This window comes from Ammospiza caudacuta, chromosome 3 (assembly GCF_027887145.1).
Source record: "Ammospiza caudacuta isolate bAmmCau1 chromosome 3, bAmmCau1.pri, whole genome shotgun sequence".
Taxonomy (NCBI): Eukaryota; Metazoa; Chordata; class Aves; order Passeriformes; family Passerellidae; genus Ammospiza; species Ammospiza caudacuta.
The window spans coordinates 48,728,242-48,752,816 of record NC_080595.1 but is presented as its reverse complement, the minus strand read 5'-3'; the positions used below and the strand labels follow the sequence as shown (position 1 = coordinate 48,752,816).

The 24,575-nt window shown below is 34.8% G+C and overlaps 1 protein-coding gene across 1 annotated transcript in view; it reads right to left on the bottom strand.

Moving 5' to 3' along the window:
• Positions 1–24,575, bottom strand: part of RYR2 (ryanodine receptor 2) — a 380,761-nt gene that overhangs the window by 135,416 nt on the left and 220,770 nt on the right. Inside the window, exons 24-29 of the mRNA XM_058801183.1 lie at positions 23,724–23,807; positions 20,539–20,698; positions 10,314–10,461; positions 7,523–7,731; positions 5,442–5,616; positions 358–566 (exon numbers count right to left, since the gene is read on the bottom strand). Of these exons, the coding sequence (XP_058657166.1) occupies positions 358–566; positions 5,442–5,616; positions 7,523–7,731; positions 10,314–10,461; positions 20,539–20,698; positions 23,724–23,807 (985 nt within the window). The remainder of the gene's footprint in view (positions 1–357; positions 567–5,441; positions 5,617–7,522; positions 7,732–10,313; positions 10,462–20,538; positions 20,699–23,723; positions 23,808–24,575) is intronic.

Here is a 24,575-nt window from a genome sequence, read left to right as displayed (position 1 = left end):
AAATTAAAAAGTGTGTGCACTAGAACACATGGTATCTGTTACTATAAAATGCTCTGTTTCTGGAAGTTGCTTACACAGCTCTCACTGCACAAGGAGCTCTTAATGAGGACATCTTGTATAATTTGTCTCTCAGATTGTCAAATTAACCCAGGTCACAGGTTTTGTAGAAAGAAAAACTGCCAATCAAACAATTACATTCTCTGCAACCCTACTGAATGTAAGGAATTTGTAACAGGTGTAAGATTCATCCAGAAATGGGTCAACATATCACATTAAAATCTTGTTTGGAACTACAGAAGTAGAGACATAACTCAAACATATTCAAGTGTCTAGAAACATTTCACTAGTATCACAAACCTCAATATGTTCATGGTTCTGTGGCACTGGTAGAAACTGAGGAAGCCTTTTACTCAGCCATATGGTGATGTCTCTGTTTGTATTAACAGCAAAGGGTTCATACCCTTCCTGTAAGCCACATATAGTGAAATATTTTAGAGTACTGACATCTTTTCCAAAGTTCATTCTTCCCACTTGAGATGGGCCCAGGCTGCACACAGGTAGAAATCCTTAAAACAAGAGGAAAGAACATGTGGGTTATTCAGAATGAATATCGGTGAACTGCTCTCTTCTGTAACTGAATTAGAAACCATTTGTGGGAAAAAAAAACCAAAAACCCTAAGAGCAAACATTATAAAGGAAAGCAATCATCAACAGCACATCACATCTTGTATGTCACCAAGTAATGTATCTTAAGTATAATTGTGAAAATAAAAGCCCTCTAATAGTCATGGACATTTTTAAGCAACACTCAACCTACTCCACAGAGTCAGAGTCAGACAGCCAGCTCTTCATTAATCTCTCTGCTGAGCTGGCATAGTATTGCCAATTTTACTTTAAGTCTCACTATTTTAGGTATTCCTCCTAAAATGTCATTATTCATTGTATTTTGAGAGACTCTTACTTCAAAAGTAATACAGTGCTTGTCCATGCAACTCTAATAGTGGAAAAAACCTACAAATATGCACAAAGTGTATGTCATAGATTTCTTTTAAAGATAAAATTAATATATTTTTAAAATTCAGAAAACTCTGGTTCTGGAATATGAGAACTGACAATATGACACCATAGCTTCATGAAATTTAAGGTATTTTGGTTTGGGATTATTTTTTCTGTCTTACTTTTTGAATCAGTTTTACGTTTGCATTCATCTTGTGTTTCACTAGCACAGGGAACATATTTGTGACTTGTTTTTACAATTTTTTTCCCTGATTCCCCAGAATGGGCAAGGGCACTTTTCCCATACATCTGCTCTGCAGGCACATTTTAATTTTTCTTTGTCTTGATTTCAGCTTCACAGTCTAAAAACCTAAGAAAATCTTTTATTTCTTCTATTTCTTTTCATCCTGCTTTTCAATTTCCACAGCTATAAACTACTATGCAGATTCATTTCACCTAGTTATTAACAAAATGTTTTCTTTTCTATCAACAAGAAACATGAAGTTCTGGTCAGTGATTCTGATTCACATGAACATAACACATATTGAAAAATATAAGGACAAAATATCAAGTAGTTCCTCACTTTTCTTTAGGCTGCCCATATAAAAAAATGTCTATTCTTGCTGTTTGTTCTTCAGAGACATGGCAAACTCCGGAGCACCATCTACAGGAACTACTGTCCATCAGACACATTATCAGCCTTCAGTACCACTTTTGGAAGCTTTTACTACATGTACACAAGACTGGTTGTCATGTGTATTTACATTAGACATGATAAATTTAATGACATAACACTATTAGCCATAATTTGAAATCCAGATTTTTATCTTCACAACTTGGCTCTTAAGTGACAAGGCATCAACTCCTCAGACGACATAGCAATAATAGATAACATGATAAATGTCAATTCTGCTAGTGCAAATCTAGAGATGGACAATAATGCAAATATTTTCTAGCACTAAACAGAACATAATTGTATTATGTGTATTACAACACATAAATAGGAAAATCACATTTACATATAGAGATATGTGCCATGATAAAGCCTAGCAGCTCTAATAGGGACAATTACTAGGTTGAGTTAAAGGAATCCACAAGCTGTTGCATAAGTTGCTAAGCAAAGCCAAAATCAAAATTGTTTTCAATAACCTTACGATTCTCATTTCATCACCCAAAAACCAGTAATTCTTCTGACTACCTGTGGTTTCAAAAAACTTCCACACCTTCCACACAGGTTAGATATGAAGCAAGTATCTTAAACACACACACAAATAAAATGTAATAAAATGTAAATTAGCATTTGCAAGATTCCCTGAAAGTAAACAAAGAAACATGGGGAAAACTCCTACACAGGTAAAGCTGTCATTGATGTTTTTACTCAATGTAGTGTGTCCCATGAAAGTTGCCAAGGGAAGCAATGTGAAATCAAGATGACAGTCCCTCTCACCAATACAGTTCTCACTGATAACAGAAGGAACTGTACATGTAGCTGATTCCTGAACATAATTGTAACTGTGGCTCTCTATAAATGGAATGTAAACACCAGTCCCAGTCCTGACCTTACTTCCATCTCTGGTGAAATTCTGCATCATTTTTTCAATTATTTAGTTGTTATTTAGGTGTTTTAGGGCTCTTCTATACATGGTAAAGACAGAGCATCTCATAGGGGGTGTGCTGTTAAGAAAGCTACATATCTTTCTACAGAATAATAATGAATTTCAATAGCCATCTTTGAATGGGTATCCAGCCATTTTAAATATTATTATTCACAGATACCATGCAACCCTTGCAAGCTGGAGGCTACATAAAAAGATTATTTACCCCTGAACTGGCTCCTTATCTCCAGATACATTACTGGGCTATGGAGAAAATTTTATTTCACTGTATGAAACAGTAAAACAAGTAAGAAGACTTAAACACTACCCCAAGAAAAGTAACCCTCTAGCACTGTCTCTAACATATAGCAAAAGCACAGGAGAGCAACACTTTCCATAATGTTCCCTACTTTCAAGAATACAATATGAACCTCCTGATTCAATCTGTCAAACACTACAAACAGTTCCTGCTCTCAGAAATCATGACTTGACAAAATAAGATTTGGGTTGTACAAGTGTACCTGTTCATATCTACAGTCAAATTTATCTGCTACAAATGCATAATAAGGCACCCTTATGTTTATCAACTTTACTACTGAGGTGATATCTCTTAAATAAATTCATCTTCCATAATCCCGAAGAGCTCTTCTTGTTGGTAGTACCACTTAACGTGCAGCACAAGCTGTATTACTAAGCTGGCAGATCATCAAATCCCCTTTTCATTGTTCCTAAGTAAATTAAATCTACAGGACTGATTTACTGTATGGCTGCATCAGAAATTCTAACTGTTTTCTAAAGAGAAAGGTCCCTTTTTGCAGCAATAAAACATGCACATGATTCACTCACTGAAGTAACCTGCAGAAAGGTGTCAGTGCTGTTAAGCAAGAGGCAGTAACAAAATCAAACTAAAGGCAGCCTTCCAAAAAGAAAAAAAAAAATTTAAAAACTCCATAAATTTCTTTTGGGTATTGCATATGTGTGTTTGCACATACACACTCAATACACAATTCAGTTGTTTTCCCTTCCCCTCTCCTTTTGCCTCCAATATTTGTGTATTAAACAGCCATAATAATTTCAAATATAGCTTTGGAGTTATTAGATATCAGATCAGTCAGCACATTCCCTTGAAAATTAACTAGGACATCTTATTTCAAAGGCAAAGCTCTTTCCTACAAAAGCAATACTAAAGGAACTTAATGTGAGTTACAAGGATATTGTGGAAAACCTAAGACTTTTGACATAAAGCCTGTGACATGGTTATCAAAGCCTTCAGGCTCTGTGTCAAGCCAGGAACTTCTTTAGCAGAGAGATCTGTTTCCTAGATCAAGCAGCTAGAAACAAGCACCACAAAAAGTACACCACTGTGATTTCATCAGCTTGGAATAAATGCAGCCTACCCTCAGAATTTCATGGAATTTGAGTTTCTTTCAGAAACTCTTCCTCAATGGGAGTACGCAAACTAGTAACTGGAAAGCCACTAAAATTTAATGGCACTGAGATGATTTTTTGCATACAACACTAACACTATGAGCCAGTTCTCATATCCCTTTCCCTCATCATGCTACCCCAGCATCTAAGGAAATCCAAAGGCAGTAAAGTAACAGACACCAGTCCAGAAAATTAATGGAAATTATGTAATTTTAAATAAAATACAAATATTTCTGATTCCCAATGTATGGCAAAGGAAGGAAAAAAAATCTCCCAAAGTACTCCTGAAAGTAAAATACTCTGAAATCCAGATGAAAATAAAGTGGTTAAAATACAAAGAGTGAATTGCCTAATTAAGAAGTATGAAATTCATGTTTCCCATGGGAATAGGGTAGGGATGAGTAACCAACAGTAGCATCTGGAGCTCTGGTTGTTCAAAAAATTCAACTTTATCTCTCAGCTGCACCTGTATTGTTTAATAGATGTATAATATTTATGCCAGATGTATAATATTTATGTACCTACAAGTAATGAAAGCTTAAAGCTTAATTTTTTTTGACATTACCATAGTTCAGAAATTTTAGGCAGTTAACTTACAATTTCTTACTCCTTTTCTGTTTTTATCTGCACACAGGTATATAATTAAATTTATAAACAAAGATACTTCTTTGTTACAGAATCAATCTGCCACCTGACAGACCCTCACAATCTTTGCCGCCTTTAGCAATCTCTTAAGTTATGTTTTGGCAGTAACCTAGCACCTGCTTGTGGATGCTGAAAACTGCACCAAGACTCCTACAATAAGCACAAAGCTCAATCTGCTGCTTTATAATTAAGCAGAATATTTTGGAGGATAGTTTTGTATCAGCTGACTGGATCAGATGTCATTTATCCTCCCAGTTCTAAAACAAAACTTTAAGATGGCTTAAACTCGCTACCGGTTTCTCACTAATTGGACAGACACTTGGTATTATTTCAGTACTTCAGTACTAGATAAAATCTGATGTCCTTGCCCCCATGGCAGGGGGGTGGACTAGGTGCTCTTAAAAGGTCCCTTCCAACTCTAACCATTCTATGATACTTTCTATGATTCTATTACATTATATGGTGATCTACTGCAGTGAGGATGAAATATTTAAATTCATTAATCTGTCTCTTCAGACACATCCCTGAAAAACAGGTAAAGGGTCTCACAACAAAAGATAACCACAAAGATCACTACAGAAAAACCTCTTCCTCGTTGTCACACCCAGCAAATTCTCTTTCCAAAAGGCTAATACTAATCACATAGAAAAAAGGACAAGTCAGGGGAAGCAGGGTCAGGGATGAGAACAGGGAGATTAAACACAAAGGAAACACATTGAAGTCAGAGCAGAAACCAGGCAATAGCAAGTTAACAGCATGATGTATTACAGTACTTACCGTCAGCAACCTCAAAGTCCTTGAACGCAAGTTCTGAGCCTGAGTCATCAAGCAGGATTTCACCATTTAAGGTGAACATCATGGTGTGCTCATTCATGTCAACCATACATCCAACAACATCTCCTGCCAACCAAGAGCGGCCAAAATGCTCATTACCTTGATGCCACCGCTGCGCCTGAAATAATTAGAAGCATTTAAAAGGAAAATAGTGACAATGTATGCGTTCTCATCTTCATGGGTAGAACTAATAATTAACTACCTCAATTAAGATCGCATTAAAATGAACACTTTCACAGCATATCATTCCAAAACTGTGTCTGTGAGTACTCCAAGCTGACTTTGAATATGGAAAGCCAACAATTAACTTCTTGACAGTACCCCTCACATCAGCATTATAAAATATTGCTAAGAAAGCTGACAGGGAAAATTGTTATTTCAACATTTTAGTAAAACGTAAGAGTATGGTTTTTGTTTTCTGCAGAAGCTCCATGAAAGACTTTTAATCACAATAATATGCTATCAATTACAATATTTAATAGCTACTCCACAAACCCCTTTTAAGCAATTCCTTTATTTACTCAAGCAGCCTAAAAAATTCATTACTCGCAAACAATCTGTATTGTTCCCTTAAGCATAATTCTTAAAATATTTTGTGCAAAATAAATTACTCTTTCTCTCAGATTTTGGAAAGAATAGAACTGTCTGTGAATGAGACAAGCACTGGGCTTCTGATAGATTCCAGAGCAGCTGAGGCCATGATTCCTCTGACTGACTTTCAAGTCAAAGACTGCAAAGGCTTACAATGAGGTCTTGGAGTGGAGTTCAAATATATTAACATCATACATTAACATCTGTTAAGAACTATTGTAACCAAGCACAGGAAAAAAAAGTATTAATAACCAATAACAGATAAAATTCCTATTCAAGTATTTGATCACAAGTAGATGTTTATGCTCTGTATCCATCCTAGAAGTTGTACAAAACCAATGAACGTTTCTTGATATCTTGAAGGTCAATTTTTTTTTTTTCCAACCAAGGAAAGAACCCATTAAAATCAAACACAACAAAATAGCTTTATGGACTGAGACCTAAACATCAAGCCCTAAGATTCAGAAGGCAACTATACAGCTATTTCAGTAAAAATAGAGGACTCGAGTGGTTTATGTTAAACACTTTACAAAAATAACTTTCCAGTTCTCTTTTCAAGGAATCTTCTCATGCAGCGCAGGAATGGGAAAGAAATAAATTCCCACAGCATACATAAAATACATCTTGAGAACTTTATCTTGCTGAGAATATCCAGGAATTCTGTTGATTTCTGTTACATACTTTAACAGTAATAAGGAAAATTAATTCCAATACCAGATACAAGAAATAATTTGACAATGAGTCACAATAACAATTATGGTTCAGACAGCTGCTGCGCTTGCCCCCATACTGAAATTAAAAATTTCAATGAGTCATTTAAACTATTCTGATGACAGTCAGTAATATAAAGGTTTGTTTTCCTATATATTTTTACTACTACATTTAAATCGGTCATTTTGTTTGTGCAAAGTTAAATTTGAGCAAATGACAGTGGTTCTATCATACTTCATTTAAGCTGTAAGGATTTCTATGAAAACCTAGGTATACTCTTTGGAACTCCTACATTTTTACAAATACTTTATATCAAAGTTTGCCTAAAACACTTAGTGTTAATAATCTTAACCATATTTAATCCCAAATGGCACATCTTATAGAGAAAAGAACAGAGTAAAACTTTAAAGAAATTAGTCATAGCTAATTACAGCTCTGCCAGTATTTTGAATTTGATAAAGCCACTTTGGTTATCAATTCCGTATATATACTGTAGAAACATGTGAATTTGTGAAAAAACATTATAAAATTGCTAAACCTTGCAAATTAATCTTTCTGATTCTAGTTATTTTGCCTAGGCCCTCAAAGACAGAAATAATGTCATGAAACACCAAAGAAAGCAGAGAAAGCAACTGAGGCAATGATACGTGGAACAAGACACAAAAACTAAAATTTTTGCAGCCACTGTAATAATATGTTATTACAGATAAACACATACAAACCTTAAAGCCATCAAAAACAAAAGCTTCTTCATCCGAGCCAAGTTCCTGATCTGGCAGACAACCAGGCCTGGTCCAGCCAACTCTCATGTCTCCTGCAGTAACCGCCTCAAACTCAAAGTACCACTTCCCAGCCTTCACTGCATAGGTCTTTTCTGTACGGAAGATCCTGAACTTTTCCATTATCCCACTGCACACATCCAGTCTTGCTGCTGTAAGAATTAAAAAATAAAAGTAAGTATAAAGGGACAAAAAAAAAAAAAAAAAAACAATGCAGAAAGTACTGTTTTCAATTACTGACAAGAAACATTGAAAGCAAAAGCAAAAGGTAAAGGAATCCCTTTGAGCACAGACATGAGAAGAAGATTGTGCCTGCAGAGCAACCATGTGGGGAAAGAGTCCTTGCCCATTCTGGGAATTAGGAAAAAAAAATCAAAAACACAAGAAACAAAAAAAGACAAAGAAAGGAGAAGATAGAAATCTGAATGCAGCTACAAATATATGACTCAAGGATCACTCCTATTCTTTTTCTCAGATTAGGGGAGAAAAAGGCCAAATGCATGAATCTTTTCCCCCAATTTTTAATGTATCAAATAAAGCCTGTGCAACATTTGAAAAGTCAGCATTCCAGTTTAATCACCACAATTCCACTTCTCCCTGAGTTTGTTATAAGATCAAACTTGTCTGCACCTACTTGCACCTGTTTGTTAGGCCATGCTAAGAACTTCTCCCTTCCTCTTCTATTTTCTCATACCCATCAAGGTCCACATTTCCAATATCACTAGGATAGTCTATAAAATCACACCCTCGAGAATTAACCATCACTTCTCATGCTACCATGCCTGACTTAGGTGAGGTACATTAAGTTTCCTCTAAGCAACACCTCTCTCTGCCACATAATTCTTTATTAGTAAAGTTTTCTCTTTGATAGTCTATGAAATGAATGCCTTAAAAATACTTTTCAAGACCCTCACCTATACAGATGAAGAACCACAAAGCATGGTACCTGGATAAATTGTTTTCTTTTTGGATTCTAAGTAAGAAAATGCTTTCTGGAGTCTAATCAGTCCAAAAAATACAGCTGCTGTGGGAAACCAGTAGATAATAATAGTAATAAAAAGCACAAAAACTAATACTTAAGAACTTTGCAAAATTAATGTTTGAGTAAAAATTGACTGGAGACACAGAACACCACTAGAGGGCTCTAAATCCCTTAATAACAGCATGAATTTTGGCTGATGAACGAAGATCCTTGTGACATGTTTTATTCATCTCCATAACTTGACAAGCTCATAAACTGCAAAATCTAAATCCCCAAAATGACTAAAAAATCTTTTGCTGAATACAATTCCAGTCTTTGTAGAAGACTTATTCGTGGAGAAAGATCAGTTTGTGGGATATTGTTCTGCAATTCCTTTCCTCTGGGAATTTTGCAACAACCTTGATAGAACTAGTGTTCTTTACATTTCGTTACTAACTCCATTCAGAGAACCAGCTCAACAATCTCTGCATTCTAAGGAAAAAAAGAGTGATCCCATCTTGGCAGATTTAAGAGTGAGATCACAGCATTTTGCCACCAACACTGTCCCTTCCACTGAGGAACATTGCTCTACATGTTCAGCAATCCAGCCTTGCTACACATTCATGGTCTCAGCAATGCCACATATTTAAGTGTGATTTAATGGCAGCATCTCAAAGGATCAGAGCATACATGTGCTTTGGAAAAGAAATTCCAAATGGTAGGTTCCCTGTGTACACTTTAGGTATGAGTTATGTCTTTTGCAGAAATGCTTTACTGAAGGTCAAAAATAGGTCAAAACTTAACAACCACTATCACGATATGAAGGGGAAAAAATAAGGTTTAGACACATTTCTCAAAATTTCCAAATTTGCCAGATTATAAAGATGCTAATTTTAATTTTGATTACTCCATATTTCTTTATCTTTAAGTGAACTTCTGAAATAGAGTTGATAGGGGTTAGATCTATTTATTTTGTTTGCACATTATGTCTCCTGATTTCTTGTACTTTCTTAACATTATATATGCTGCAGTTATTGAGTTAAATGTTGTGTACTTTCTATAAAAAGTCGTTGTTATTACTTCAGATATTTTTTTCTCTTCTGTAGGATGTCTCAAATTGAAAATACTGCATACAGTACCAATAAAACATTCAACCTGGCAATGATGCAAGTTCAAAGAAAACATGGTAAAAAGTGAATTAAAATTTACTTATAGTCTAACTCAACTTCCAAGCCCTGAGGAAGTCCAGGAAACTGAAAGGCTCTAACAAACTATCTAATTATAGACTTGCAGGTTGCTATTCACAGAAATTTGGTTTGCAATCGTTCATTTTAGAAAATTTCATCTTGTATCTTTAAGTGTTTAAATACAATATTGTACATAAACTGTAGAATTCTTCAGTACTTAAAGTTAGTATTTTAGGAATATAAACTTCATATCTACTGATTTTACAGAGTATTTTTTCTTATTTTGATAGCAAATATAGCATTAAATAAAACTATTCCCAAAAATTTTGTTGATTGGTTTAAATTTAAAATAATTGCTTTAAAATGTAAAAATGTTACATTTTGTAAATATTCATTTGAGGCCACAGGACAAGGAAAGGAAACAAAAAGGAAAGAAAGAAATTAAGATCTAAGAGAAGAGAAGATGGAGAAAAGCACCTATTATATTTGGAAACATCCGTTCAAAATGTTTCATTGGACAAAAAAATTCAATAGCAGAGTGGAAAATTCTAACCTTTTTTTGAGAAAAAAAGCCGAAATTAATTACCATGATCTTGATCAGGAGCTTCCAAATTGTAACCATAGCCTAGAAGGGTGCGGACTGCTTCACGAAGACTGTCTTTGTTGGACTTCTTTGTTCGATCATCCAAAAGAGCGTATGGAACGAGCCGGGGATTCCGTCGGTTTTTCACATCCTGCATTAGTATGAAAAACCAGTTCAATTTCAGAAACTGTGCTTTATCTTACAGACAAGATTATTCTTCAGTAACAGCATAAAAATTACTGTTATACCAACTGAAATCATGTAACTTCAAATAGGGCAAGGAATCAGAGAAATTGCAATAGTCTAGAAATGACAAGACTGAATTCACTAAAAAAACGGACACACACAAATAAACAAAGCTCATATTCTTTCACCTGTTGCAAATTCTGTCAAATTTACTTAATAAAGTAATAATACAAACCACAGAAATGAAAATAGAGGCAAAGAGAATGACAGAAAAGTCAAAAGAATTGTATTTCATACGCTGTTTATGAAGCAGCTACCACAACAAGGAACTTGTTTCTAACTAAAGCTGACATTACTACCATAAATATACAAAATGCCCAAATAATTAATGTGATAAAAACAAAATAACAAAATACTACTAATAAAAAATAATGGAGGTGTGCAACACTAATTAATAAAAAAAATAGATAATAAAAACATGCCTTACTATAACAACTATTTAAGACATGTATTTTTTCAAAAATAAAGGGGTTTGCCAGAATATGATTTGTGTGTTCCACATGTAGAGTTTTTGCAATAGATAATTGCACTAACTACTCTCCAGCTGAAATGAAAATATTGGTACGGTTTAATCTTTGAATTTTAGGTTTATTAGAAAACATTGATTAGGTTTTCCTCTACTCCAAAATGATCCTATTTGAAAGCAGTGTTTAACTGGATTATTTAAGTGGCTAATCTAATTTTTAGTGACTAACAGAATTGTTTTCTTCTCTACATTTTCTTCTCACATCCTGTCAAAATTTGTTGGCAATGAGAGAAACCATGCAAAGAACTCTCCATGTTTTTCCTAATATCTATATTGATTAAAAAAATTACAGACTGGACATAGCATATAAAAAATAGCTGCTGTTGAGAGGCTTTAATTATTGGTTAGATTTATTAAGAAGTCCAAAGCCAATGCCTATTATTTTAGAAGACAGTGTCTACAGTGAAAGTACCTTACTTCTTTTACAACATTACAGTTCTCATTTTAGGAACATATGTGGTTTCAGTTCAATCTTTTCAAGAAGAGAAGAGATGGAACATCCATTCTGAAAAAAAATCTTGCAGGTATCTTTTGCTACTCTTTAAATGCTTAGATGCGAGACTATCTGCCTCTTGCCTTGTCATAATGAGCAGATATTGAAAGGTCAATTATAAACCAATGCTTGATGAAATCTGGTCCTACAAGTTATGCCTCTAGGAGAAGAAATATTAAGGCATTACCTACATGCTAAAAGTGCTAACAGAAAGATAAAGGTAACACATTGCTGGTGACACAAATTACAAAACCATATCAACTCTAATTATATTTTGTGGAAAGGACAGTGGCAGGGCCAACACTAATACCATTTGAGGGATCCACTTTTCATATTTGTTCCAAATTCTTAAGCTGACATCCTACTTTATCCAATGTTTAATTTGGTAGATGTGAAAAAGGGCTGTGTCCTTCAAGCAAATGCTGAAGTAAATGTTATGAGAAATTATTTTTTTATGTAAGAGTATTCACATTAACATCTGAGTTAATGTTAATTAACATCTGAGTTAACCTCAGATCATCTGAGGTGATGCAATACTATGAGTTTGATTATTTGTGATTGAAAGGACACAAAAAGAGAAATAATTTCCTATTAAGCATTCTACATCCAAAAAGCATTGTGAAATACTGTCTTTAAAAATATGAAAGTTTGGAACAATAAATATGTAACTTCTTATCAATGATATAGTGTTAGACTAATGCATTTGTAGTTGCCATAACAACCATTAACACAAATCAACATAAAGGCAATCAGCTGATACCAATATATAAAATGAAATACAGTGTAAGTGCTTTTAAAATAGCTAAGCACAAAATGAGAGCAAGGAGAGAAAAAAAAAGGGAATACAGATATTTAATGTATTATACCAACTTGATTTTACAGATTTTTTTCCTTGGATCTAATTTAATAACATTGTGACCTTTTTTCTAATAACATTGTGACCTTTTTCACCTATTCAAGACTGTGGCTACATTTTTAAAATTTGAATGTGAGAAAAGATTTTTCTTTTAACAACTTGGTTCTTTTTTTTTCTTATTACACATCTATTTAAACTTTGAATGTGTTAATAATTTCTGAATTAAGCACTCTTATTGTTATATTCATCACAAGTTTTAGTGCCAATGACCTTCTGCACCTCTCTGGTGTAAGTGTAGAGAATGATCCTGTGCAGTGATTGAGCTTTGCACATTCGCAATCAAGTCAACAAGAAAACTGATTAGCTAAGAGTGGTAATTTTTACTGAGTACATTTCCAAGCAGTACGGAGACTGAATTCCTCCTACTCAATACAAAGATGTTATTGTAGACTGGTAAAATAAGTTCTACCATTCAACCTAAATTTTTAAACGTTTTTTTGGCCAGAATTTTCCAGAATTGACAGTAATGATTCATCAGAAGACTATTTGGTACAGAGCTTATCTGGCAACTACTTCTTAATAGATAAATGGTTTTAGCTGGGTAGCATACATGATATTTATATTATTCTTTTGTTTTGAAATCAGAACCTATCATATCACAGAAAAAAAAAGGGGGAAAAGCCTATGAATTTTATTACACAGCTTTGTCTTCATTTCATGTGACGAATATCCATCAATAATTTAGAATTTCATTTACTTTACTTAGGAAAACATTGCAACCATAAAAAGTTGAGATGCCTGGCAGATTGTGCCCTGGATGGAAGTAATGTTGTTAAACATCAGCGATATAGCACTGACCATGAAAAGTCAGTATTACTTTTCACAGTGTACACGACAGATTCTGATATACATAGCAAATGGTAGACAAACAACTATTTGAATGGGCACTCACACTTTTTCTTAGGGTATATAAGGATGTCAATTAGGCAATAATTGGTCAACAATGGGCCAATTTAATTGCATTAATTTTTTAAACTACATGTAGTTCTTAAAAGGAAAAGAACTACAGAAAAAATGAACATACACACCAAAAAACATCAACAAGCTTCTTAAAATTTCTGTGATAGGGAAAGAACACTGCTGCAAAGTAACTCCAAGGAAACACGTGTCAGATGTAAAGTGCATTCTTTTTTTCAATGAGTCTGTGACATGTCTGTAACTGGTAACTGATCTCAAGGCACTGGACCTACAACTGGTCTTGGAACTTGCACAGACAGATCTCATGTAAGAATGAAACAAGAAAACTATAGTCAAATTCTAGAAATAGCTCTAAAAGAACCTATTAAGAGATGCAGTGTGTGTAATTCATTTGTGTGCTCCAGCACTAATTCAGTAGCAAAAAAACAAAGCATCATCTAAACCTCTTAAACACATTTGAAAATAATAATGTAGTTTTCAGAGCTATAAATAATGTATTGCAAAGCTGTGCACACCTGGACCTTCCCAAATCTCTAAGAAGTTCAGGAATAGCAGAGACCACTAGACTAAAGGGAACAAAAAGTCACCAGAAACATATGTAGATAAGTGCTAAACTGAAAGAAAGATAGGAAAATACTGAAAAGTTAAAGCATAGTAGGAAGAATGAAGAAAAAATATGATAATTTCTTAGGAGCCCATATTTTGTGATTTAAAGTATAAGAGCTGTACAGATACATATTCTGTGTGGTACTGAAATGATTTTGTTCTCATAAGCAAGGCTGTTAAACTACAAGCACATAACAAATGTATTTCAGCACATGTCCAGTGAGACAGATGTGCTGCTGTTTTCTCAGTTCCCTTTGCACCATTAGCAAGCCCTCATTCCACAGCTGTGAATTGATTCTGCTTGCTGTCAGATCTCTACCGACACCAAATATCCACACCTCTCACTATCACAAAGATTTCTGAGCAATTGCTACAACAAATGCTACAGGGCAGGTTTGCCAGCAGTGCTGCCAGAAAACCAGTGAGCCACCATGTACGTGTGCAGCACGGGCACTGCCAGCAGGATCTGGCACACACTTTCATGCCTTGCTAGCCAGAGGGCTAGCTTTTCCACACCTATCTTAGCAGCTCATGCTCAACCAGAAATCATGAAAATAAAAAATTATAGAAAAGGAAAAATAAAATTCTAAATTGGTATTTACTAAAAAAGCAATTTTCAAAGTCCAGAGCATTAGAACCACAAGCACAACAAAGCCATATTCTTAGCAATGTTAATAATCCAAATGCACCTAAACAAAGGAGAGGTTGTATTCCTCACCTGGAATACAACTAGAAACTGAGTTCTAACCTTGGAAGTATGTGTATCCTTAGTAATACATGCACAGCTTCTGCCATCTTCACTGAGAACCATAGCCATATGGAATGCCTAGCAGAATGTGCCCTGACTGTAAATGGAAGGAACTAATATATCAGTATAAATCATGTAAAATGTCAAATTGAGGTAACATAAGTGGTTTTTACAAGGACAAGATGCTGGGTTTATATATATTTAATGAAAAAATAAGCAACAACTTGATTTTTCCCACGCATGCATATTTCACCCAGTCTGACTTTCCAGAACAATGCCTCTTCTGCATTGCAGCCTTAGGCAGCCTGAGAGGACCAACACCTGATCTTAATTAATGATGCCATATACTTTCCATACATCTGAAAAAATAAGAACTTGACTTTAAAAGGTCAAAATGTCTTGCATTTTTGGGCCAAAGAGAAGATTTCATATAATTGTTTAGCAATACCACCTGACTATTCCAGGACAGGAACTTCAGAGCATCTTTTTTAAGATGTTTTTCACAGAGCAGAAGGAAAATTTTAAGTTGCCAATATTTATAAACAATTGTTAAAGCTGTGAGATTTTTAATACTTTTTCTTTTTTCAGTATAAATGGAGTTTCTGATTGTTGGCTTTTATAGCCAGACCACAATGCAATATGAAGAAAAAGCAAGACAACCTTTGATTTAACTATCAGGATATGTGGCAATGTATATAAGCAAAATGAAAGAATTTTTGCCTGTGTTCTCTACAATCAGTGGGGAGACCTAGGTGTCATGTATTCAGGAAAAGGGACGAGGCAGGCAATGTATTTTAAATTATTGTCATTTGCTTTCTTATCTCTAAGCTTGACTCTTTTCTTTTCTGTCTTTCCCTTACTCATATGGATGTTGGGATTCTCCTGTATGCATAAAATCACAGTTTTATGAATGTCAAAAATACACTAAGATCATGGATATTCCAAAATATACCCTAAATTCATGGATAAACTCATATGAGTTCTGAATATTTTCCATTAGATTGTTTTTCATTATCTTGTTATGAAAAATTCCTTAAAAGTAACCAAATGCAAAAACTCATGTACTTACAACAGGACTTAATATCAAAATCCATAAAGGTAAAAAATAAAAAAAAGCCTTCTCTCGTAGCACAAATGAGATTATTTTAATTCACTTACAGCAAGGCTATATTGCTTTTTTGCCTGGATCTAACTCCTGTATCTGTCCTTGTACATTTACCATTTCCCCTGTTCCAAGACTACCAACTTGCATGTAATCATGTTCTCCCTTAAAGGGACACTGTCAAGTATTTTCATACTGCTTTTTCTGCCTGTATTTCCACTTACTTTTGCTACTGAATGTGTTTAAGCAGAAATACATGTTTTTCCTACCTGTTTCGCTTCTATTTTCTCCCTTCATGGAGCAACAAGCAACTATGAGTCTGTGCTACCAAAAAATACTTGTTTGGGATCAGTGTCATCACAGCTGTCAGGACAGTTCTGGGAACAAGATTTGTTAGGTAACTTGTGCTCCCTCTCCTGGCTGGCTTTGCAGTAGCAGAACAAAAGTACTGTATATAGTCATGCAAAAAATGTAATTTGTTATATCTTGTTAAGAAAAAAGCCTGACAAGCAGTAATGGATTTAGAAAGAGGAAAAAAATCTGGAAGTTGGAAGGCATTTTCCTCAACAGTTTTTAAAGAAAGAAATAGTTTATACTTTAACTACTTCAGAGTATTCCTTTAATTTTTTCATTTTATATAATCCCAAAATGATGAGGCTCTCATACCGAACAGACCTAGTAGATTATTCAATTCATCCTACAGCCACAGCACGATTGCTGTCCATAATATATTTCCCAGTGATTGGTTCATCTACTTTAAAGCATCTGTAAGCTTCTTTCCCCTAAGAAACTACTTTACAGCTCTGCAAGATCTGTTTATAGTATTATACAGCAAAACATCATGTCACTGTATCACTCCAGTACCAAAACATGTCACAGTAATATGAGGGGGTGACAAAATGTAGCCCATGAAATAAATACATTGGAGTCATGCAGACGTGGACAACCTAGAGCAAGCAGCTTGCCATGTGATATATATGACAGCTAAATGAGAGGCATCTCTGCACTGCACCCAGAAAGGAGCACCTTGCCCTTCTGCTCTCTTCTCATGGGTTTTAATAAATGGTATTTATTATCTGTGTATTGTAAGAACTCCTGAAACTCAGCTGTTGGTCTATTTTCCAGAAGAAAAAGAAATATTTGAAAAGAGAAAGATTACAGAATTAAGAACAAACCAACATCAATATCCAAAGCACAGCACCTTCTGCAAGACATACTATTATTGAAAAAGGTCATCATCTACCTGTTTAATTATCCTTCAGACTGTGGTAACTTGTCTGGTAGGAATTAGGAAGTATACTGTTGACCTTGTAAATCTGCTTCCTGAAGGTCATGAATATTTCTGAGCTCTTGTCCACATTTACAATCATATTCTGCTGAAAGCATAACTATGACACTGCTCACTGCACCACTACACTGCATTCTCAACAACAGTGCACAACTCAGCACACAAAAGTCTTTAGTCAGTAAAAAATTCTTGGATGTTTAAAGCATAAGCACTCAGGACTGCAAAACTCCCAATTAATTGTCTTTCCAACTCCAAATGTGATCAGTTTCATAGGCACTTAAGCTTTTTAGTTTTAAATTCTGCAGACTCTTCTCTGCATGCCCATACCTGTCTTTGTCTTGATAAGGAAGAGCAGTTAAATATTCATCATATATACCCAAGCCCAGTCAAGATTTAGAGCAGAAGCATTTGCCTAAGACTCTTTCAGAGTATAACCTGGAAGTCAAAAGAGTGAGTATCAGAGTGTGTATCAGAGATTGATACACACCAACTGCTTAAAAAATATCTGAAAATTTAACTAGGGGTTACCATTCCAATAACGCTTTTATACAAAAAACTTGTCCTTGGCCATCAGAATGGATGTAGATATGTAAATCCTATTTGTCTAGACACACATCTTTGAGACTATGGAGTCAATCTTTTAAAACTCTTGAAAAATGTCTGATGTACCACTCAGTAATTAGAAGGCTAAGGGGTTTTAAACAAAACCTCTAGTTGCCATGAGTTTTCTCACACCAGACTATAAATTTTAATAAGTAAGCAGAGATTTAATTTTCATGTTAAAATTCATCATCCAGCAAGTAGAACATTTATTAGGAAGGGAGCCTAGGGAAGGCCAGAGTTCCCAGAGTTTCCCTCAGGAAACTATCTTAGGAGTCAGTAGATAAAATACAGGGAGCTGTTCAGCTAGCAGATCAGAGTCCTCTCCTTTTTCCCCTCTGATCTCTCCTGGTAAGGCTCAAAAATGTCTCCTCACAGGCCTACAACATTTTAGGTTCAACAGTGAGTTTAGTCTCTTTCCCTAAGAACATACTGAGAACATAAAACAGACTTCGCGATTCTTCTGAAGTGTTTACTTTTAGGTTATATCCCATACTAGATTTGTCTGATGAATGTTTTTTGGGGTTTTGGGGTGTTTTTTAAAACCCAAGGTGTGGCCTGGAGCAACTCCACTGCCTTTTGGGAACCACAATAAAACTAATGATTTATGGCTATCACATCACACTTTGTCAAATGCAAAACCTTCTATATCAACAGGCACACCAAAACATACATAAAGGCAGTTTATAATAAAAATATTGTGAAGATGTAAAGGAGACATTTTTTCATTGCCACCTACACATCTTTTATGTATTATTCCCAAACCGGTAACACTGGGAAAATCTTAGACATCGCCATTTATATATGGCTTATATATATGACTTTCCTACCTAATACCTCACTAATTCAGAAAACATGCAATTTAACTACAAATTCACTTCAATAAATATGGCAAAATGATTTGTGGGTTTTTTTCAAAGATACAAAGGGTAGGTTAAACTGTCTTCGAAATCTAAGGAAATTTATTTGCTAGATGTGAGTCATAAGATTAGATTTTCCCAAAGCTAGTTAGAAATATAATTAGCTAAGAGATGCATTTGATTCCAGAAACTTCTTAACTTTATCTTAACCAATAAATTCTGTTGCAAAACTAAATTTAATTTTGGGCTATATCAAGTTTCTATCCAAGTTGTAATCATTTCCCAACTTTCATTTGTTTCAAAGCTCCCAGCTGGCAAGGTCCTATATTGAAAATGATTGGCTTCTGGAAGAATAAAAAATATGGGAGACATGGTATAAATTCTTGAGTGCCTTCTTCTATATATCAGAAATATTTCTTTTGAACATTCAGTTTTTCATTCTAGAAATGAATTGTGCACTGACTCCATAAACACAGGATTGAAATATTGAGTTCAAATTAATCCCCTCCCCCTACCTGACAACAGAAAACCATCACTTCCAACACTTTTCATGATTCACGCTCCATCAGAAATGTTAACAGCACTTCAAAAGGCCACCTCTTACTTAAAGGTGCAGTATTAGGGAAAAAATTGATCCTGGGGAAAGCAGAGGAGTTGCACAAACACTGAATTATCTTCAGTGTTTTCCTAGTAGAGACTATACATATATTCCAGTCTGCAAACAGAAGAATTGACTCACTTTCTTTCTAGACCCAAATAGAGAACATAGATTTCCTAAACAGCTTACAGAGTAACACAACAACTTCATAGTAAGATACTATAATGAACAATACTGAAATGCAGATATGAAGCATATTTTGCCACATAAGCGTACCTGCATGTGATAAGGTGAAGTGCTTAATATATAAAAACCCAGATTATTTTATTATTTTACACAAAAGTTCTGCAAATAAAATGAATCTTGGTCCTGTAGAGGAACAAAATTTGACATATGTGGCACTGAAATGTAAAACTCAAATTTTTGTCAAAAATAAGGAAAAAAAGTTATGTACCTACAAAACAGCTCTATCTCATTTTTGCAAAAATAATGACCTTTTATTCTCAGCACAAAACCATGAAAACTCTTTTTTTCTCCAGGGTAAATTGTCCTAAACTTTCACTCTGAAATGCTACCACACATTTATTAACACAAATGAAGAGACCTTTCTGTATATAAAATTCACAACCAATCACAAAAAGACTAGAAAATCTTAAGGGAAAACAGATGTATTGGAAATTAGGCTAAATAAGGCTCATGGTACACCCAATTGACTGGTTTTATGGTTTTTAAAGAAACCAAAGAACCTGAGTTTTCCTTTTAGCAATCCACTATATTTTATTCTTACTCTCCTCCCTTGTAACACATTGGGATAACTACCAAATAATATTCATATTCACTGGAGCAGAACAACTAAAGTAGGACTGGAACTTTGAGACTGACTTAACTATTCTCAGTTCAAGTCTTCTGCCAAAAATAAAACATATCAGCCAAATTATTACTAGAAGTTTACATTCTTATTTTCCTGGATAAACAAAATTATTCAATTCTCAGAACTGCAAACATTTAAATGATTCCCCTAGTGAAAGTCAATATTTACATATCCTAAAATACTGGAGCATGTTAGCTTCCTGCATGCAATTTTCTCACCCTGAGATTTAGATAGCATACAAGAATACACCACCAAGTTTTTTAATACTGCTTGTAAAAGAGTCTCATACTGCTATTTAGCAAGATTGCTTTAAATTATGTTGGGGTTTTTTTTTGGCTGACAAACTTGCATTCACTAGCTGTTTTTTTCCTGACTGTGTGTCACCATTACTTCCATTTGGCTGTGAAATATCTCAATAGATAAGCGCTGTTTTAAGTGTCTGAAGTTAGCACTTACCTGCTGGATGCCATATGTCCAGCCTTGCCTTATACGGTCCCTTGCCCACACATTGTGAGCATTCTCTGCTAGTTTATCCACCATAGCTTCTTGAGAGGGGGTCAGTTTGATAAAACTCAGATCCATGGGTGCTGGCTTGTATCCACTCAACAACTGATAGCTGTTGAATGAAAACAGAACTTGCAGTTATTTTTTTTTTTCTTGCTGAAAAGTAAGAGAAACCACTAAAGAAAGAAATAACATCTATGCAACGTATCTATGTAAGTATCATATCCGCCTTTGAACATAAAGAATAATAATTTAAATTTGATTATTGATTTGGTTTTGATTTGATTCTGTTTCAAGCTAATTGCATCATGATAGGATGAAGTAACTGGTAATGAAAGCTATGCAAAATGGTCTAAACTAAAATTGTTCTTAAATTATTTTAGTAATGCCACATATTCAAAGTAGTAGATTAAGATGCTGTTTATCTAAATGCTTATATCAACAATATTATTTCTACCTCTGAGCAGATGACAATACTTATTAAATTCTATCTACTTCCTACTGAAACAAGAAAATAGATTCTTCCTGTTGCATAAAGGGATGCTAAGAGACAGAGCAGGTCAAATGGCTTACTCAAGACCAGTTTTGAAATCAACCTTAAAATGTTTTCATAATAATTCATACCTTAACTCTCCTTCAAATCACAGGAGCAAATGCCTAAATCTAAGCATGACTTCAGAAGAGAAAGACAGCTTCCTCACTTTTTAACACTCCTAGGAATGCTACTTTTATAAAGTTACTCCCTTCCCATTAATTATAGGAATCCCCTACTTTAATCTCCTACTTTACTTATGAGCAAACCTCCAATAGAGGACATAAAGCATTAAAGGTCTTTTCCAACTTAAGTGATTCTATTTCTCCTTCAGCATACAAAGCTATTTTGGTTGAAACAAAAGGAGTCTGTGGAAAACAAACAACAGCATTCTCTCATTGAAATTCTACACCCTGGGGTGTATAAAGAATGGCTAGCTTAAATAATTGCTCAATTATTTTCTACATAATTTTGTAATTTTCTTTATTTGTACTGACAGAGAAGAACCCATAAAATTAAACAGTATTTATCCCCATTTATAGCCTAAAGTAATCAAATACTTTACCAATCTTAATTAATTCTTTTCTGTAACAACCATCTTAAAACACAGTTAAACAAATTATTTGTTGAAAATAATAATTTAAAACAACCAGGTATTTAAGAGGGATCAGATCTATAAATAGGAGGTTGAATCTTCCTTTAAAATTACCACAATCAAAAGAAAAAGTTTAACCTAGAAAAAAAACAATTCAAGAACATCATTCCAAAATCAGCCCTCTACATAGTTCACAATCTGCAGGGTTCTATTACAGCAAGCCCCCACAGGAGTTCACTGCCCTCACAGTTTACCTCTCATCAGGTTTCTGTGAAGTCACTTTAGTGAGATGAGTAAAACAAGACAGTAACAGAAACAGTGAAACATATGGAATTAGCACACTTGTCAGGTTGGCAATTACTGTGCTCTTTCCAGTCACACTCCCCTGCACAACCTTTTAGGAATGCAGCCACAATGTGTTCCTTTCCTTTTTGCTAGTTTTTTCAATCCATTATATGTGAGGTATGAAAATTCTAACTTTGTATGTATGGTATGACTTCAGGTTCCTACAGTTATGATGGTTAACGAAATTAAAAAGTCTCAACATTATTTGACTTCTTATATTAGAAAGTATAATTTCTTCAGACTTGAGATTTGGCTCCAGTTTTTCAAAAGCAGGAAATTTAATTCACTTGAACAATCTTGCAAATGCACATATACTTCTGCCCAGGAAATTCAGAACAAAAATACAGAAGGCCCTAGATATCTTTTCTTCTTTGAGAAATATACAGTTATTTTGGGATACTGAAATAGAAAAACAGTTTGGGGGGGAACTTAAAATAATACCCTGCTTTTATTCACATTCATTCTGGCAAAGCCACCACATCAGGGATTCTGAAACTGCACTATCAATGGTATGTAAATCTGTGCAGTAGGGTAGACACCAAAGACTTGATGGTCCCGGTTCTTACAGCTACCTTGCAGCAAAGTATTACCTAGAAGCCTGCAGGGATCTTGCCAGAATGAGGCACAGGCTTTTGGCTCACAAAAGGAAGAAAGAAGATGTGCTTTAGTTAAACGTGCTGGAGGTTGTTACGCTGGCCTCAGGGACTGCACGTAACACAAAGGTATGGGTCAGTGAAGGATTGCAGTGAATAATGGAGATATGCAATACCAGAGGAACAGCAGTTTCTGCACACAACACATTCCTGTGAAGAGCAATGAGCTGCTACTGGTGGCAGGAACTCAGCAAGCAGCACTTACCATTGCTCTGAGTCATAGCCAAGGAAACTAAGTCACTGTCTTAAATTCAGGAATAACAGATCATGCAGAAGTTCTCTTCTAGTAAAACTGTGGCATTTACCTTTCTGACTTCTTACATATTATATAATCTTCCTTAATCCCCTGGGCTCAAGTGTATGTTGGGCAATAAGGCTGTCAGGCATAGGAAACTAAAGTTCCATTATCTCAGCTGTGTCCAAGATCCAAAGTTCTTTATTCCCAAACTCTCTGTGCATATACTGGTGCTAAGAAGCCAGGGCAACTTGGCTGGGCCATAGGAGCTGGTTTCAGAGCTGTGGTAGTGGAGGGCACTACACCATACCAGGCTAAGCCCCGTCCTACTAATGCTGATGCCAACATTCAAGACCACTTGGAAAAAAGTCAGGTGATTGTACCAGTTCTCTATACGTCAAGTCATGGCCATTTGAGAACTTTCAAAAGGGTCACCTTTAAATATCTGCAGCACTGTAAAATACATTGGCAAATTTACCGTAAAATTCTTTACAAAGCCTCTGTGATACACAAAATACATAAAGGAAATAAATAACTGTGAACGTCAGACACTGCAACATAGCAAAAAAAACCTTAAAATTTGTCTACACATTAGGTGACAAACACCTGGAAGAAAAATTGTAAATTATGGTATGTGAAAATTGCTGAAAATTCCTGAGAATTCATGCATGTACATGCAGGCCCAAGAACTAATAAAATTAAAAGTGTAAACATTGAATTGTTAAAATAAAATACACTTAATTCACACTGCCTAACAAGAAGACACACTGAACTTACTTCTTTGGAAGTTTCATTTTTTTCACTTTTTCTTCAGCACGTTCATCAGCAATTCCAACATGGCAGCCTAATGCAAGCAGGGTTCTAGGACACAGAAATCAGATAATAATTACTGATAATTTGATATTTAGAGTTCCTACTGTTTATAGGCACACTATAGTGCCTACAAATGGCACTATAAAACAAATGAGACCTATGGAAATTATTATAGTATAATATGGAAAGATCAAGATCAGCCTTTTTGTATATGTAATAAGCTTTCTGATAGTGTTAAGAAAATGCCACAAGATGTTCCAAAAATATGAGTAAGGTACTTCAAAGTGTAGTATCATACAGTATATTTAATCTATCAGCTATCAGTTTGAAGACTGCCCTTTGAATACTATTTCTGCTTTATATTCATAGTGCTTACATACTCATTCATACTGCTTCATACCCACATCTTTATGTTTTATTACTTATATCACAGCCATAAAAATAAAAAAAGGCATAAATATCACTTATCCTTATAATATGTCTTCATTCTAAAGAAGCCATTATTTAGAGATTTCAGTCAGATCTGGGTGTTTAGGACAACACACTTCTGAAGACAGAATTTACAGCAGAATGCATGATAAGCATTAGGCCAAAAGTGCCAACTTATTCAATGTAGACAGTGTCTTGTACCTACCATGATGCTTATACTACAGAGCCACTGAACCAGCCCATTGTGGCCTAAATCTGCAAAATTCAGGTCATTTCAGAAAACAAACACTATTTATATAAACTTAAAACAGGGTCAACAGTACTAATTTGGTTTCTGATTACTTCAGACTTCTTGCTTTCCTTATAGCCACACTGCTTATGAGCACA